At 35.7% G+C, this 15,358-nt stretch overlaps 2 protein-coding genes across 2 annotated transcripts; both read right to left on the bottom strand.

Annotated features, from left to right (window-relative positions):
* Positions 1-3,233: 3,233 nt before the first annotated feature.
* Positions 3,234-6,324, bottom strand: LOC103344160 (uncharacterized). The gene is made up of 8 exons (XM_089048200.1): positions 5,770-6,324; positions 5,507-5,635; positions 4,854-4,975; positions 4,659-4,741; positions 4,404-4,559; positions 3,933-4,115; positions 3,447-3,541; positions 3,234-3,357 (listed from the first exon to the last, which is right to left on the bottom strand). Exons 2-8 carry the CDS (start codon positions 5,527-5,529, stop codon positions 3,234-3,236), a joined length of 786 nt encoding a protein of 261 aa, XP_088904326.1. The 5' UTR covers positions 5,530-5,635; positions 5,770-6,324.
* Positions 6,325-9,997: 3,673 nt separating this feature from the next.
* LOC148921178 (uncharacterized) lies at positions 9,998-13,821 on the bottom strand. The gene is made up of 7 exons (XM_089052958.1): positions 13,455-13,821; positions 12,105-12,789; positions 11,109-11,757; positions 10,919-11,019; positions 10,724-10,813; positions 10,512-10,639; positions 9,998-10,321 (listed from the first exon to the last, which is right to left on the bottom strand). Exons 2-7 carry the CDS (start codon positions 12,732-12,734, stop codon positions 10,177-10,179), a joined length of 1,743 nt encoding a protein of 580 aa, XP_088909084.1. The 5' UTR covers positions 12,735-12,789; positions 13,455-13,821; the 3' UTR covers positions 9,998-10,176.
* Between the last annotated feature and the right edge of the window lie 1,537 nt (positions 13,822-15,358).

The raw sequence follows: 15,358 nt of genomic DNA, 5'->3' as shown, positions 1-15,358 counted from the left end.
TGAGTGACTTTTGGCTTTTTGTCATGGTTTTGTCTCAGCCCCTTCTTCATTTGGATTCTAGCAACATCTAATGAGCTGCTCTACCTTCTTCAAACTGTTTATAAAGACACGATTTAGTTGATTGCATCTTAACCGAATCGAAATTAACGTTTCATCCTCCTATTTTCTTGTAGAAAAGAAATCATAATTTTACTTTTATCAATGACATATCTAAGGCTAAAGTGACACACTTTTCATTTTTCCTACATCAAGTATTATCGTTTTTCAAAATTTAATTATCTCAGTACCTAACAAAATCATATGAAAACAAGAACCATCAAAGAACTAGTACCCATAAAGATAGTAAATTAATGCCTTATCGAGAAGATCCGATAACAAGCACTGCCAACACTATGTAACTTAATTCAGCAATTCATATCCATAGCCAACACACTTTTTTTATAAATAATATTTAAAGCGTACTGACGCATTATTCTGAATTCTTAAGTTTTCCAATAAATAGTATATTGTATGCGGCCATGCTCGGACATTTTCAGTTTTATTTTGGGAGTTTCACTAAAACACCCAAAATGAGAGCTGAAATTATAAAAAAACCCAACACCCAAAACACTTTATAAACACACCCAAAACCCATCATTACACACACTCAAAACCCATTTATAAACACACCCAAAAAATATACAATTGTTGATTTTTGGGTTGATTTTGGGTGTGTTTCTATGTTTAAATAGTGTTTGGGTTTTTTTTATAAATACATGTCTAGAATTGGGTTTATTTATAAATTTGTATTTTATTTTTTTATAAATAGTAACCGGACGGCTAAACGATTTGAAAGTATGGCATGTATTTATACTGCTGTGTTTATAAAAAAATTAAAATTAACAGTATTTAAAAAAAAAAAAAGGCCGCCTAGCTGATATGGGTTTTTTTTTTAATAAATACTTTGTAAATATAATATATTTAAAAAGTATAGCCGTGCGGCTATACTGGGTCCTTTTTTATTAAAAAAATTCCGTGATTTTCTTTTATCAATAAGGGTAGTTAAGAGCATTATCCATTACAATTACTTCATTACTAGAGTCTCTATTGTACCTTTTTGATTTTTTTCTTTTTTCAGAGTTATTACTCATATAAAGAATTTAGCATTTTCTCGTTTAATACTCGTTTTATACACATACCTAGGTATTTTTCAATAATACTTCCGTTTTCCGTACATGTCTTAAAGACTCGATAAAATACACGTTTTGTAAAAAGCAAACATACAATACACATATTGTACACATTCGTACGTATGTTTCATTTTTAATACACGTGTGTTTTTACAAAATTTTCAATAATACACACAAAATTCACGTATTATACACATAATTTTCACATATTATTGAATAAAAATAATATATAGTGGCCGAAATTTTCAGCTGTAAGTTGCCAAAATTTTGCCGAATAAAACACACATATTTTATTTGTATTTTTCCCGTTCCATATTTTACTAACTATGAAAGAAATTGAGAGGCTGATAGTATTTCTTACTTGTTGTAAGAAAAATGCAAGATGGTGGTTTTGCAGTCTCTTTTTCAACCAGAACATCAATTTCAAACAAAGTTTTATAGGTTTAGCAGTAAAAGAGGTGGTAATATTCTTCATGTAAAGTGTCGTTTGAAAAGTGAAGCAATTACCAAGACCACTCCAACTCAGCATGCAATTCTCTACGACAAATAATGTGTGAAATAGCATAATTTAGTAGCACTCGAGAAAAATATAGATTAAAGACAAACATTCCCATAGTAAAAAAAGAAGAACAAAAAATTGTACTCTCATATTGATTTATTATGAAATTTCTCTTCAATATTTGCTTTGAATATGTTGAAACTTGAATCCCCAATTATCACTTTGGCCAACTTGAAAATTGGGGGTACTTTCCAAGTGTTTTGTGGTGGCAAGCATGATCAAGTGTTTGAAAAATCGACCGCCTAGGCATTTTGAAAATGCAGCAACAAGCTAGGCATTAAGAACAATCACTCAAGTCTGAGGAAATTCTTGGTATTAATGCAACTAGGTGATTATAAAGCAGAAAACTATCGAAGACCATTCTACATTGTAAAATGTACATCACAAAACATATACATGACTATTAACGCAAGATCAATGGTCTACCTGCTTTTATCGCCTCCTTAGCTAGTTGCTCATCCATCCCAGAAGAGAAGTCTTTACTTTTTGCTAGTTGTAGCCGCCTACAAACTCTGTTGACCTCCTCTCTCAACCGTTTTTGCTTCGAAGAGAAGTCTTTATGTGTGAGCACATAATATATCTAATAGTATATGCTGTTCTGCTTTTTGTATTGTTTGGGTGAGTTCCCAAAAAATGATCTCTAATCTGTAAGATTACAAAGCATCTACTTGCATGTAGGGTTATTTTCTGTATTATGGTTTTATTTTTGATGCATAATATAGTGGGGTTAACATGAAAGAGTCAGGTGATTGTAAATGACACATGATCTCCATGTGGACAGCATAGTGCAAAATCTGGATGACCCCCACATAACATTGGTTGATTGCGACTTGAAACAACTCAATATGCAAAGATATACATATGTTGTCTGAAAAATAAGGTAGTGAATAATAGGTGGGGCATGAAGAAACAGGCTATCGCCACCATTAACCTCTGGACCTCAATGAATATGAGTGAACAAGAGCCGACCTAAACATGGACGCTCACAAGCTCATTCTTACCAACAGTTCCAAGTTCAAAGTATTCAAGTCCAAGAGGAGAGAAGTAAAAGTTGCAATGTACTTTTAACATCTCGATAAATGGAGAGAAAAGTTGTCCACGATATAATTTGAGAGTCAAAGGGGGCGTTGGAGCATTTCAAAATTTTACAACTTGAATTTACAGTACAAGAGGTGGAGGAGGGTAAGGTAGAAACTTGTTGATCTTTGTCATCGCTTGGGGCAGTACTTTGTATGCAGGTTATCAAGCTTCTCGGCATACTCAATTGGAGTTGCCTCATTGTCAAACACTTCATCCCATATCTTAACAAGATCTGTTTGCAAGGTTATTGGGTTAGTATAGGATATGAAACTAATGGAAAATATGAATCATAAACCCCATAAAAATGGGCTGGATGACTAACAAATCAGAAAATATGGAATGATTCAATCAAGACATTGATATAGGCGTACTCTACTTAAAAAACATTTGAAATCCAGGAATTCAACTGTAAGCTTTTGAAAATCTCAAGAATTTAAAACAGAAGCATGCATATGCGTTATGCGGGATGAAAGAAACATGATGAGTGTGTCAAATCTTGGAACCCTGGTTAAGTTCTCCAAATAATTAACGGCCAAATCTATTTCTTCACTGCCAAAGAAATAAATCAAAGGTGGGGCCATAAGCATTTTATCAAGCTCAACAAGAAAAACATACATACAGACATAAACATTACTTACATGAAAAAGGTTGCCACACACTTGATAATGTCAAGAAGTATGGGAACAGTCAAAGCATTTTTGAATATCTGCGGCAATGCACTTGGAGATATAGCCTGTATAGAAATACCACAAAAAATAACATGAAACAAAGTAACAGCATAAATGGAAAGTCAGAATGAGTGAAACACCAACTGCATTCACAATCCTTTATGGGCATTTGAAATTGTTCAAAAGGGACAGAACAAATGAGGAACTTCTTGGATGGCCCCTAGCATGCAGAAGCGATGGCGACTGAAAATGCAATTACTGGTATACTGCTGGCAACCATCCAAAGAGGACAATAGATGAGACTAATAGACTCTTTGCAGTGGTCAACCACACGGATGACCACCATGCAAAAAGAACACATTCATGGTCACCTACTTTGGGATGACAACAAACATATGAATCTTGCATTTTGGCAGACTATTTTTTAAAGTAAACCACATGAATACTTTTGCAGACCTTCAACAGGCTAGTCTGTCCAGCATTATCTCCAGCGAGTCCTCGGCAAGAAACCTCAAATTGATATGCCGAATTTGGTGGTGTGATCTTTTCTGCAGCTACAGCCTTGACTCGGGAAGCAGCTCGAGAAGCAAGCTCTTGTACCGATGCCTTCACCTCTTGCTTCCTAGTTGTGTTATTTCTCTACAAAATTATCATAATATAGACTAGTTCAAGAGACTAATAGACACAAATGCAAAATAAATAAATAAAAGTTTAAAGTAAATAAGAAGATAAAGCCATTGAGTCCAGATAACATGGTAGGAGTGCACAACATATAAGTCTGATAAGAAGCTATAAAGGCAAACACAGTTAATAAGGTTCATAAACAAGTCTTTCTTACTTGTTCACCTGTTACTAAGAAGAAACAAAAACTCAATGACAACAACAAAAAATAAAGTAAAAGGAGCAACAAAACACTTTTCTTGACACCTTAGTGTGATCTTGAACTGCAGTCATTTCTGTTATTTGAGCACTGCTGGAGACAGGCTGGATGCTTTGTCCATTCACTTTGGTATCCAACTTTCCCACTTTCTGCATTTCTTGTACAGAATTTTTCCGTGCTCCAGATGTCTTCTGAAGAATTGTCTGGGAATTAACAATTCAAATGAATCAATTTAATATATAAATGGACTGGTAGATGAGCATGATATACACCATCAAAGATACATGTACAAATTTTCTTACTTTCTCATACAAAGATTTGGCCTCAGTGTATTGTTTCTTGATTTCTTGGTTCTGAGGCTCCAACCTCAGGGCAAACTCAGCATCTGCAGTTGGCTATATTCGTTACATCAGACACATCACAATTGCAATATCAGAAAAGAAACCATATATGTAATAATATGAGGAAACAAGGTCATAGTTTGGCTTTTAACGAACCTTCAATTGATTCTTTAAGTTTTCCAAGTTCTTTTCTAGCCGTTGCACGTCGTGAGTATGCTTTTATATAACGATCATCCAAATTCAAGGCCTCAGTACAGTCATCCTCAGCTTCCCGGAAACTAACAAACAAAACGGAAAATATATATATGCTTCAGGTAATAAGTTAAAAAGAACACTGTAAGAGCTTACACAAGCATATAGCATGCCACACTCCTTTTTGTTTTACCGTTTAAAAGTAAACCAAGAACACAGAGATATGAACACTTTCTGGAATTCAAAAGTTCGAACTTGCATTTTAGTACATAAATAGATGTAGTTATCTAAATAAATCAACAACAAAATTTTCATACAATTTATACAAGCATTCTCTTAAAAACAAAACAGAGTGATCGCACTCTTGCCTTTTGATTTATACATTACTATATTGCCATTTGCTACTACTTGCATAAGCTACTGCAGACGGAGACAAAGCAATGCTTCTTGAATAGCAGTCAATAGCTTCCTTAAACTTCTTCTGCTTAAAATACTTATTACCCTATAAGTTAACAGACAGTAACACAATCAGCATCAAGATTGACCCAGTTGTTATGAGCAACCTGAATAATTGAATTCTGAATTTACAACTACAGCAGAACACAATCAACTCCTACCAATTCTTTCTCTGAAGCAGCATCAGGAAGACTATCTTCCGAAGTGAAACTACTTGACATTGTATTGATTGAATCTAAATTCCTCGAGTAGTCATAATTCCCCGAACTAGTTCCTAAATCTCTAGTCTTCTGAAATGACAACATGCAAAACATATCCAAACATGCAAACATCAGCTGCATATAAACAAATTTCACCAGCAACTGCTAATCACGCATCAAAGTATACATGCTACACGCAACACTGAGCAGACTAACAAAGTTACCAGCTTTTCCTGGTGTGAATCTTGTGGCCTCATTTTTTTGTCCTTGTCCTTGAGAGAAAGCTCCCAGTCCTGCAAGTCACTCAAAAACCCCTAGAAATCCTGGAAACAACGGACGAACAGAAAAAATACAAACCCAGTAGACTAAAATTATTAACTAAATACCTAATAACATATTCGTAACTAGGCACAAAAAGAAAACCACAAAACATAAGCTTTTCTTTATCTTTTTCTTAAAATCTGAAACTTTTTCACAAGTACACATCAAACACATTAACCCCAATCACGTATCGAAGTCTTCGTTTAATTACAACTCCGAATTCAAATGAAAAATCTTTCAATGGGCCAGTAAGTTTTGAAATTCATTTTCTTTTCAGTTTTTCCTCAGCTTTCTCAGCTCCCAAACATATTCAAAAGTAAATCTCTGAAAAAAATCAGTTTAAGAAGTAATGATAAAAGTGAAATACCAGAGCTTGATCGCGACCGTGCTTATTTGGAGCTCTGGCCATGGACCGCGGGTACCCGATGCTTCTGGAAGAAAGAACGACTGAAAGGAAAAGAGGGAACTGACAGAGTGTGAGGTTTTTTATTTTATTTTCTCCGCTCGGGGGTTTAATTCTAAGGAACGTAATCAAGTTACTATTTTATCCTTCATTGTTTCTTTTTAATCAAACTTTAATATTGGAAACAAAAATTACTTGGAATGATGAAGTTAAATGAATCGAGGAAATCAGGAATTGAGGAGAAAACGAATAGGAATGGAATAAAATCAATCTAATTTTTTATTTTTAGATATTGAATCACGAATTTCAATATAAGACTCACTTTTAAAAAAAATCATGTGTTAATAAACGTTTAACATGTCATTGGAATAATTTCGATACTCATCCATCAGTGTGCAAGAATTTTTTTGCCCGACGCCATTTCTAGCTTTTCTTATTTTATTTACGTTTTCGTATTTTGGTGTAAACTCAAACTATTACATGTAACAGGGACAAGGCCGGTCCTAAATTTTCAAAGGCCCAAGGATGAAAATCTAAAGTGTGCTATACATTAATCACTAATACTAGAATATTTCTTATTTTATCAACTAAGCATTGGTTTTTTTGAGAATGTATTTATTCGAAAATATTTTTAGACTTTGAGCAATGTCTTCCATATTCCTAAATAATGAAAACAAATGTCCAACTATGGATACCATACCAGTGAGTCAAAGAATTTCAAGAATGCAAGTCAAGTCAATATCAAAGAATTTCTTTTAAAACTCTCGTCATGGATCATTTGTTCCAAAATTTCAGATTCATCTCAATATCCTATTCCTAAAAATTATGGAAAAATATTAAATCAATTTATAATAATATAATATAACACTTATTATAATAAAAAATTTGGGGCCCCTTTGAATAATAGGCCCAGGCGATCCTGATCGTCTTGTAAGTCAACAGGATGCCATCGTATCGGCATTTCAAGCCTATCACACATTGTCATATCAGAAAGTTGCATTGTTATGTTGGAAAGTTAAAACACATGACAATGAGTGATTTATCTTGGGATAGCGCCACGTTGATATTCCAAGTATAGGTAAGTTTTTCTCCAACATTTTCGTATTTTGTAAACTCAAATTAAACAACTTGTTGAATCAAGTGACAGTTCTAAGAGCAAGTCCAACCATGCAGCCCACCAGGGGAGGGAAAAAGCCAAAAATGGTTCCAGTGAGCCCGGGTGTGGGACCTCCTGCGACCAAGGCAACTTCGCCAAAGTCCAAAACTTCGGTGGAGGTGACGCGTCATGACGACGTCGGTGGTGTCGTCCGCGCGTTATTCAAATTTTTAAGCGCTGGCGCAATGCACGCCGTCAACGTTCATTTGTGACGTCGGTCTCACTGACGCCACCACAACGGTAAGCCACGTGGCAGTCCCCGTCTGATTTGATTCCAAATTTTAATCAACGGTGGCGATTTTTGACAATAAAATTATGAAAAAAATCGAAATTTTTTAAAAAATCCTAAAAAATTCTGATTTTTTCCTATAAATACCTATAAATACCCTTCACTTTCAACACCAATTCTCCTACATTTTATTCTACTTCTACAATTACTCAACATATTTTCACTCTTCACTCAACATTTTCTTCACTCTTCACTCAACATTTTCATCTCTTTCACCTTGTAATTTTAGTTATTATTTTTATGGCTTCTTCTATTGAAACCGGAGGGGCGTGGAGCACCATGGAAGATGTTTCTTTGTGTGAGGTTTGGCTCCGAGTTTGTCATTGTCCCTTGTCAGGCAATGAGATGAAATTTTTCCATATGTGGAAAAAATTCATGCGATTTTGCGAAAAAATTCCGGACTCCACTCGTACGAAATGGCATTGTCGAGTAGGTGGAAACTTCTCAACAAAGAGATGGCAAAATGGAGAGATGCCTTGGCAAAAGCGATGAATTTGTATAGAAGTGGGGAAAATCAATACTAACGAAGTAAGTATTTTGTAATTTTCGTAATCATTAAGTTTAATGTCCTAATATATATATGTTGTTAATATTTATTGCATTGTCAATATTTTGTTAATATTTCTTGCATTTCAAATATTTTGTTAATATTTCTTGCATTTGAAATATTTTGTTAATATTTCTTGCATTTTCAATATGTTGTTAATATTTCTTGCATTTTCAATATGTTGTTAATATTTATTGCATTTCAAATATTTTGTTAATATTTCTTGCATTTTCATTATATTGTTAATATTTATTGCATTTCCAATTGTTTCTTCATATTTCTTGCACTTCCAATTTATTTGTAAGGTTAATTGCATTTCCATTATTTTTATTTTGTTACTTGCCCATATCCAATATATTTTAAATAGTTATTGCATTTCCTTTTGTTAAATAGCTCATTCAAGCACAGGATGTGGTTCTGTGCAACGGGTGGTAAAAAAATTCACCCATCATGAATGTTGGGAGGTGGTGAAATCAGAACGCTTCAATATTATTCCAGCGGGTCCCGACGTTGTGTTAAGCACGCCTCCGTGATGCACGACATCGGATTCACCTCTCGATTCCCCTATGGTGAAGACTCACCCATCCAAAAGGCAGGCCCATTGGCCGAGAAGGCTCGCTTAAGGCAAAAAGCGGGTAATTCAAGCAATCATAATTCAAAGTTTTGAGAAATTGCAAGGCAAAGCGGCATAAGAATTGAATGAGCAAAAACATGAAGATATGGGTGGCAATTCAAGCGGAGTGTGCAGAAAATGAGTATTCGCAAAAGATATGGAGAAGGCGGATCGAGGAAACTATGGCGATGGATACAAGCCATATGTCACTGATACAAAACAATATTGGAGCTAGAACGAAGAGATGTTATGAGAAGAAGACTTTTCAGGATGATGGGCCTAGCAACACGGATTGGTTAAATGATCAAAACCATTAAATTAGTTGGCATACCTTTATGTATTTTTAATTTTCTTGTTTTCTATTAAAGTTGTGTACTTCTTGTTTTCTACGGTTTCTCTCTTTCTTTCTCTCTCATGCTCTCCAAGCATCTCCTATTCTTCCATTGAGAATGAATGAAGTATGAATGCTAAACTCTAAGAAATGAAAATATTGAAAGATGTGGTGTGAGAGGTATGAGACATTTGGTTTTATAGAAAAATTTGGCGAGATAAAGATCTTTGCATTGAACCATTGATTTCATTGGATTTAATCTTATCTAAAATTTGAAATTCATCGAAAATTTGAGCAATTTTATCGAAATTAATTTTGAAATTCATCGTAATTTGAACCCAAATGCATCCAAATTTGATTTTGAAATTCATCCAATTTGAATTTTGAAATTCATTAGAAATTTGAACAAAATTTATCGAAATTTGAATTTTGAAATTATCCAAATTTAACTAAAAATCTTATCCGAAATTTTATCGATTATGAATAGTCTTGACGCGTAGAACTGTAAATCTTATCCAAAATATTATCCATTAATTATTAAGGTAAATAAAATGTGAATAAAACAAAAAATGACATAATCGCTGCCTTAGCTAGAAGGCAATAGGGTGAAACACAAAATTACGATTTTCAGAACCAGCTATTCCGTGAATACGCTCTACTCTGCAGTAACTAACTAAGGACAATATAAGGAGTTGCTCTAATATCCTCCTCCCAGACAAAAAGAAGTGGCATGCGAGGAAAATTATCCAAGACTCAACTTGTGGTAGCGTGAGACAGTCAAAGCAAGACATGGAAGCTTCGAATTTTCTATGAAATAGGCAGTTGTTTAAGTATGAGTTGTGTATATAAAAATTGTATCACTTCCATCTATATATACAGTACATACTACATATATTGAATTAAAAGTACACATGAAATGCTGCAGCATTGTCCCAATGTCCTGAGGTTCTGCAAAAGTCAATTTCACCAAATTAACAGGCAGATAGAGGGGCCGTTTTCTCATGTATCGCCTTGTAGCATTGGAGACTGCACAGAGGGAGCTTTGACTGCGAATCACGGTACTTGTATGGATTTCTACAATATGGCCCCGCGCACTTCTCACGAGGAGGAGGGTAACTGAAATCCACATAAATACCAAATATGAACTTATCAAGGGCTGCTTCAGATAAAAGCACGATGATATAGAATTGTCCAAGATCCAAGAGAAGCATCACTTAATGAAGCTATAGAAGCTTTGTATAGATTTGGGATAAAAGTTACTCTATCATTTAAACTTAAGTACCTAGAGTTTCAAATGCAACTATACCTGCAAGGCTTGGAGTCGAATATAGCTGGCAAGCCCATTTCATCAGGGAAAGTGACGATCGATCCTGATGGACCCATCACCCATCGAACAGAATCTGATGGAAGTATGAAAGCATTTGCAGCCCTTTCCTGCAAAAGAAATGAATGTACCATTATTCAAGAATCTATTGCTTGATATACAGAGAAAGGGTTCTATTATGCACCATCTCTTACCTGTGCCAGATCTTCTTGCCGTTTCTTTATCTTGTCTTCTCGTTTCTTCCTACTTGAATCTTGGCCCAAAATTTTTCTGATTGCCTCAGCCTAAGACGCAGCCAAATTTGAAAGAAAATGATATATAAGTTCCTTCTAACACATATGCATATCACAGGGAAGACAAAAGGAAACTAACAAAAAGACAAGTCAAACCTCAGATTCTCTAGCTGCCTTCTCTACTTGCATCCTACGTCTCTCAGCAGCCTCTGCTTTCTTGATTTGCTGCTCCAGTGCACAGAGTTTCTCTTTTTGCTCTATCAGTAAACACATAAATACTGTCATGAGAGATGTCAAAATGTATTCAACAGAAGTTACTTATGATATAAAGGCAATTATCACTCACTTCTTGGTGGAGCAGGGGGCAACCCGTTGGGGAACTCAATTGGACTTGCACCTAAGCTGGAAGCGACATTATTTCCAGTTTTAAGAGCCCTTTGACGAGTAGTGACTGTCATCTCCTTATTATATGAGGATGATTCAACAAACTCCTTTCTCAATTTTTTCCTCTTAGTGCTGGGCTCGCCATCAGAGACAGGTTCTTCCTCTTCTTCATAATCAGTATCATCAGATAATCTTCCTCCTCTAGACTTCCTACTCTCCTTGCCTGATTTTGAGATGCCATAACCTCCCAAATCTACACTGAACTGGCCAACACCACTCCCCTTCATCACCGTTGAAATCTTCCTTTCTTTTCTGCTTTTTCTTTCCTCATCTTCATTGTATTCCACACTGTGATCTGAAGTAATCTTAGATGTTTTGAGTTTTTCAAGGTATCGAACTTCCACGTCATCATCATCTCCATCATCAACTGCATCCAACAAGCGTCTCTTAGGGACCCGTTTGCTCTTGCGAACAGGTTCTTCAGGCATCCCACCCCTTGAAGAATCAGCCTTCCCAACATCAGTGACGCTTTTAGATAAATCCTTCCATGGGACTCCTCGTAACCCACTTCCTTTATCTGAACTAAAGGAACGATTGTCATCTGAGTTCTCCTGCACCATAGACATAGTTAGATGTAGTCTTCATAATCCTTAATATATATGAACTTAATAGCTAAACAACTAAACCCTTTTGTGTAAAAGAAGGGAAGATAAACTAGGAAACCAAAACCTCAAGGAATGTGATCAGATGAGCGAAAAAGAAGTTAACTAAAAACCAAAGGATTTCCAAGAAAATAGAAGATAAAATGAGAATCTATTTAAGTTATGAATCTATCCATCTTGTCTGATTTCCAGAAGCTGTAAATGCTGTCTATACTATACGCTACTGTCACTTTTAAGATTTGTTACACACAATCAAATTTAGAAAATCTGGAACAATATGTCAATGCAGACTGAACCTGAAGAATCAACTTCTGACGTGGTCGAGGGGCATCTGAAATATGAGAAGATTTTATAGAAGACGACCCAACAGCAGATGCACCATCAGATGTAGGCTTGGCCTGAATTGTGCGTGTAACATTACCAACTTTAAGCTTAACCATTTTCACTTTATTCTCATTCTCTGAGCAATCTGAAACAACTCCAAAAGGACCAACCTTGTTTGTACCTTTCCAATTAGCAGGTGCAAGTGCACCCTTGCTGGACCTTTGTGAATCAATCTCCCTATGCCTATGGTCGTTACTGCCTCGAAAAGAACCATCATTGGAAGCTTCATCAGATTCTCCGGATCCTCCTCCTTCACTTTTATTCATATTCTGGGCAGATTCAGCTTCAATAATGTTACTAAATGAAGCCCTTGCACTGCATAGGTTCAGATTGATATCCCTCTTTTGAGTAATTGAACCATAATCGTTATTATCATCACTTGACAATTTGCTTACATCTTCTGAAGGAGGCGTTGATGACATGGTATCTCGATTATCGAAAGGCAGCGGTGACTCATTCCGAGGACGACGAGATGTGTTACTCCTTTTCTTCCTCACAGCATTGGTTACATCATTGAATCCCAAGCCTCCAAAACCCTCCATCGTAATCACGGCTAAAAACAATCCTAGCGCTGCCTATATTTGCCCACAAAGAGAGCTGAGAAAGTCAAGAGCAACAAATTAGCAGTCAGTGTAAATGTCATACACAATATGTTCAAAGCAATGGATACTACGGAAATATTCAATTAACACCATTAATCTTGGAAACCAATACATGCACATATTGTAACAAAAAATGAAATTTGTAATAGAGCATTATATAAGTACCATCAGAAAGCATATTGGCGCCAAAAAAATAATAATGCTTCCACTGGAAATACAACCATAAAAATGCAAAAATCAAGGTAGATTATCGAAACCTGGCTCAAGAGACTAGAATTTAAATCAAACTAAACAACAGAAATCAATCTTCCAGAGCTCTCAAAAGAGAAGTAAATTGAAAGTTTATTGAATTCCCCATTAACATTCAGAACAAACCCGGACATAAACCACGATTACAACAACCAATCTAAGAAATACCATGCACTAGACCCTTACAAACAAACCAACCAAAAAATCCGAACTTTACATACACCACCGGAAAACGTTCGTTTTTTTATCTTACGAAATTACGATTAATAGAAATTCACAAACAAAAACCTGATAATTGGGCAAAACCACACAACATCACACAATAATTGAGTCAGAATCGAAATACCCACATGAGAAAATCAAATCAAACCTGCAAAAACTCAACGAAAATACCAAATTGAAAGATTTTACCTTTATGGGTAAGCTAGGCAACGAAAATCCTCAGAGAACCCTTAGATTATCACCGACAAGATGACCCTGATCAGGTCAGACTTAAAGAATTCGAATTGGGTTTTCTTGAATAGGTGGTGCAAGGTGATTGGAGCACCAGATGTGGAGAGGAGAACTGAGTTAAAATTAGGGTTTGCTTCGCAGGGAACCAAAGTTTTCACCATTGTTGTAAATTGATTAGTGCTGGGTTTTTGTTGGGTTATTACCGCCTTGTCCATTATCCTGTTCTTGTTGTGAAGCTTACACTCTCTCTCTCTGTCAACTTTTGGTTGGGTTCGGGACCGTTGGGTCTGGGCGGGTCTTGGGTCAGGGAGTGCGTAGGTTAGTCAATAATGCACCCCTGGTGTATGTTAGTCCGCATTCCGTTTAAGGTTTTCTTTCTCTTCTCTCTTATAATCTTTCTTTTTTCCTTGCTATTTTTCACGAGTAAAATAACTATTTTTAAATAATTTTTTTATTCATCCTTCTCTTTTTCCAGCTTGGTTTAGAGTCAAAATGAACAATGATGGAATTCACTTTCACACAGAAAATAAAAAGAAAAAGGCAAATACTGTAGGATAACTTGAAAGCTACAAGACCTATTTGGTGATTGGAAAGAGCATTATTTGCTCACAACCATCTCCACATGGTTAGGGACAATGAAAGAAGACAAGAACCAAACCTGTTTCCAAAACTTTGTGAGACAGAAACTGACAGAGATTGCTTGCAAAATCATGCTATGAATATCACATTGATTCAAATGCATAGTGAGGTTTTTTCGTAGGCCAGTACACTTTTTGTTAGATTTTACCGCTTTTTTAGGTTAGAGTGGAGCTAAACTGGTACATATGAGGGGCCAATTAGCATAATTTTTTTCAGATATATATAAAGGATGGGGCACATGACAACCTCAAGTCTACACTTAGCTTCGACCCTACTCAAGATCAATTGTGAACTATTGTAGAATTGTAAGCTACCCATGCATTTAAATACTCCATTAATGCACGTGAGTGCCACAAAATAGAGAAAAACTTGGTTTCAACATAAATAACATTATTTTGCTATTTACGACCAATAATGATATACACGTGGAAATACTATCATGTATCATAATGTTATTGGCAGGATAGCAAAATAGTGATACCCCTATTTCATATAAGACATTTTCCACAAAAGACGTGAACTTAGCATAATTCATATGTTTTATCTTTAGAAATTTTAAGGTTAAAACGGATATAAATCTTCTTAAATAAATGAAACATTAATCCAAGTCAGTAATCACAGACCAGACTCTGGTTGACACGTACGGTTAAAGAGTATGGTCCCACGTTTGTGGTGACGTGGGACACACCCAAGGAGTGTGAGCGTGTGAGTGAGAGTAGAAATGAAATGAGGATGATAGGGCATCCGATGACCGACAGGTCAGAGAGCGAAGTGTAGTACGTGGATGACGTAACCACCGCCAGTGACAGATAGATGCGTGACAAGATGGGGACGTTAGAGTGACCCTTCTGACTACATATAACAACAATCAATCAGTCAATCGTAAAGGAGCCATGGTGGGGCGACGTGGTAGACAGATCCGACGGTTGACAGCGACCCTGTGGCCCTCTTTCCTTCAGATATCACAAACACGACAGTAGCGCGCGATGCGCGGGTGCTCTTTTTGTGCACCCCACGTTATCAAATCAACTTTCTCTTTTATTATTTTTAAAGTTTTTTATTTTTGCTTTTTCTTTGTTCTTTGTGTTTTTTTTTTTGCTTTTAACTTTTCCTTGTTTCCTTTTTCATTTTAAATTATTTCAGAGCCCATAATAATAATAATAATTTTTTAAAAAATTGTGGCATACCATTCGTTTCCATAAGAAAATTTGTGCAAATAAAGA

The sequence above is a fragment of the Prunus mume genome, linkage group LG1, assembly GCF_029339155.1.
Source record: "Prunus mume cultivar Tortuosa linkage group LG1, ASM2933915v1, whole genome shotgun sequence".
Lineage (NCBI taxonomy): Eukaryota > Viridiplantae > Streptophyta > Magnoliopsida > Rosales > Rosaceae > Prunus > Prunus mume.
This window is presented reverse-complemented; position numbering and strand designations above follow the sequence as displayed.

Excerpts from the sequence above, each read along its gene's own strand:
- LOC148921178 (XM_089052958.1), bottom strand. The coding sequence starts at position 12,734 with ATGGAGGGTTTTGGAGGCTTGGGATTCAATGATGTAACCAATGCTGTG. Across the intron at positions 11,758-12,104 it reads GTCAGAAGTTGATTCTTCAG|GAGAACTCAGATGACAATCG; the intron begins GTTCAGTCTGCA and ends TCTATGGTGCAG. Across the intron at positions 10,814-10,918 it reads AGGCAGCTAGAGAATCTGAG|GCTGAGGCAATCAGAAAAAT; the intron begins GTTTGACTTGTC and ends GCTGCGTCTTAG.
- LOC103344160 (XM_089048200.1), bottom strand. The coding sequence starts at position 5,529 with ATGCTGCTTCAGAGAAAGAATTG. Across the intron at positions 4,560-4,658 it reads CCAAATCTTTGTATGAGAAA|ACAATTCTTCAGAAGACATC; the intron begins GTAAGAAAATTT and ends GTTAATTCCCAG. Across the intron at positions 3,542-3,932 it reads GACAGACTAGCCTGTTGAAG|GCTATATCTCCAAGTGCATT; the intron begins GTCTGCAAAAGT and ends ATTTCTATACAG.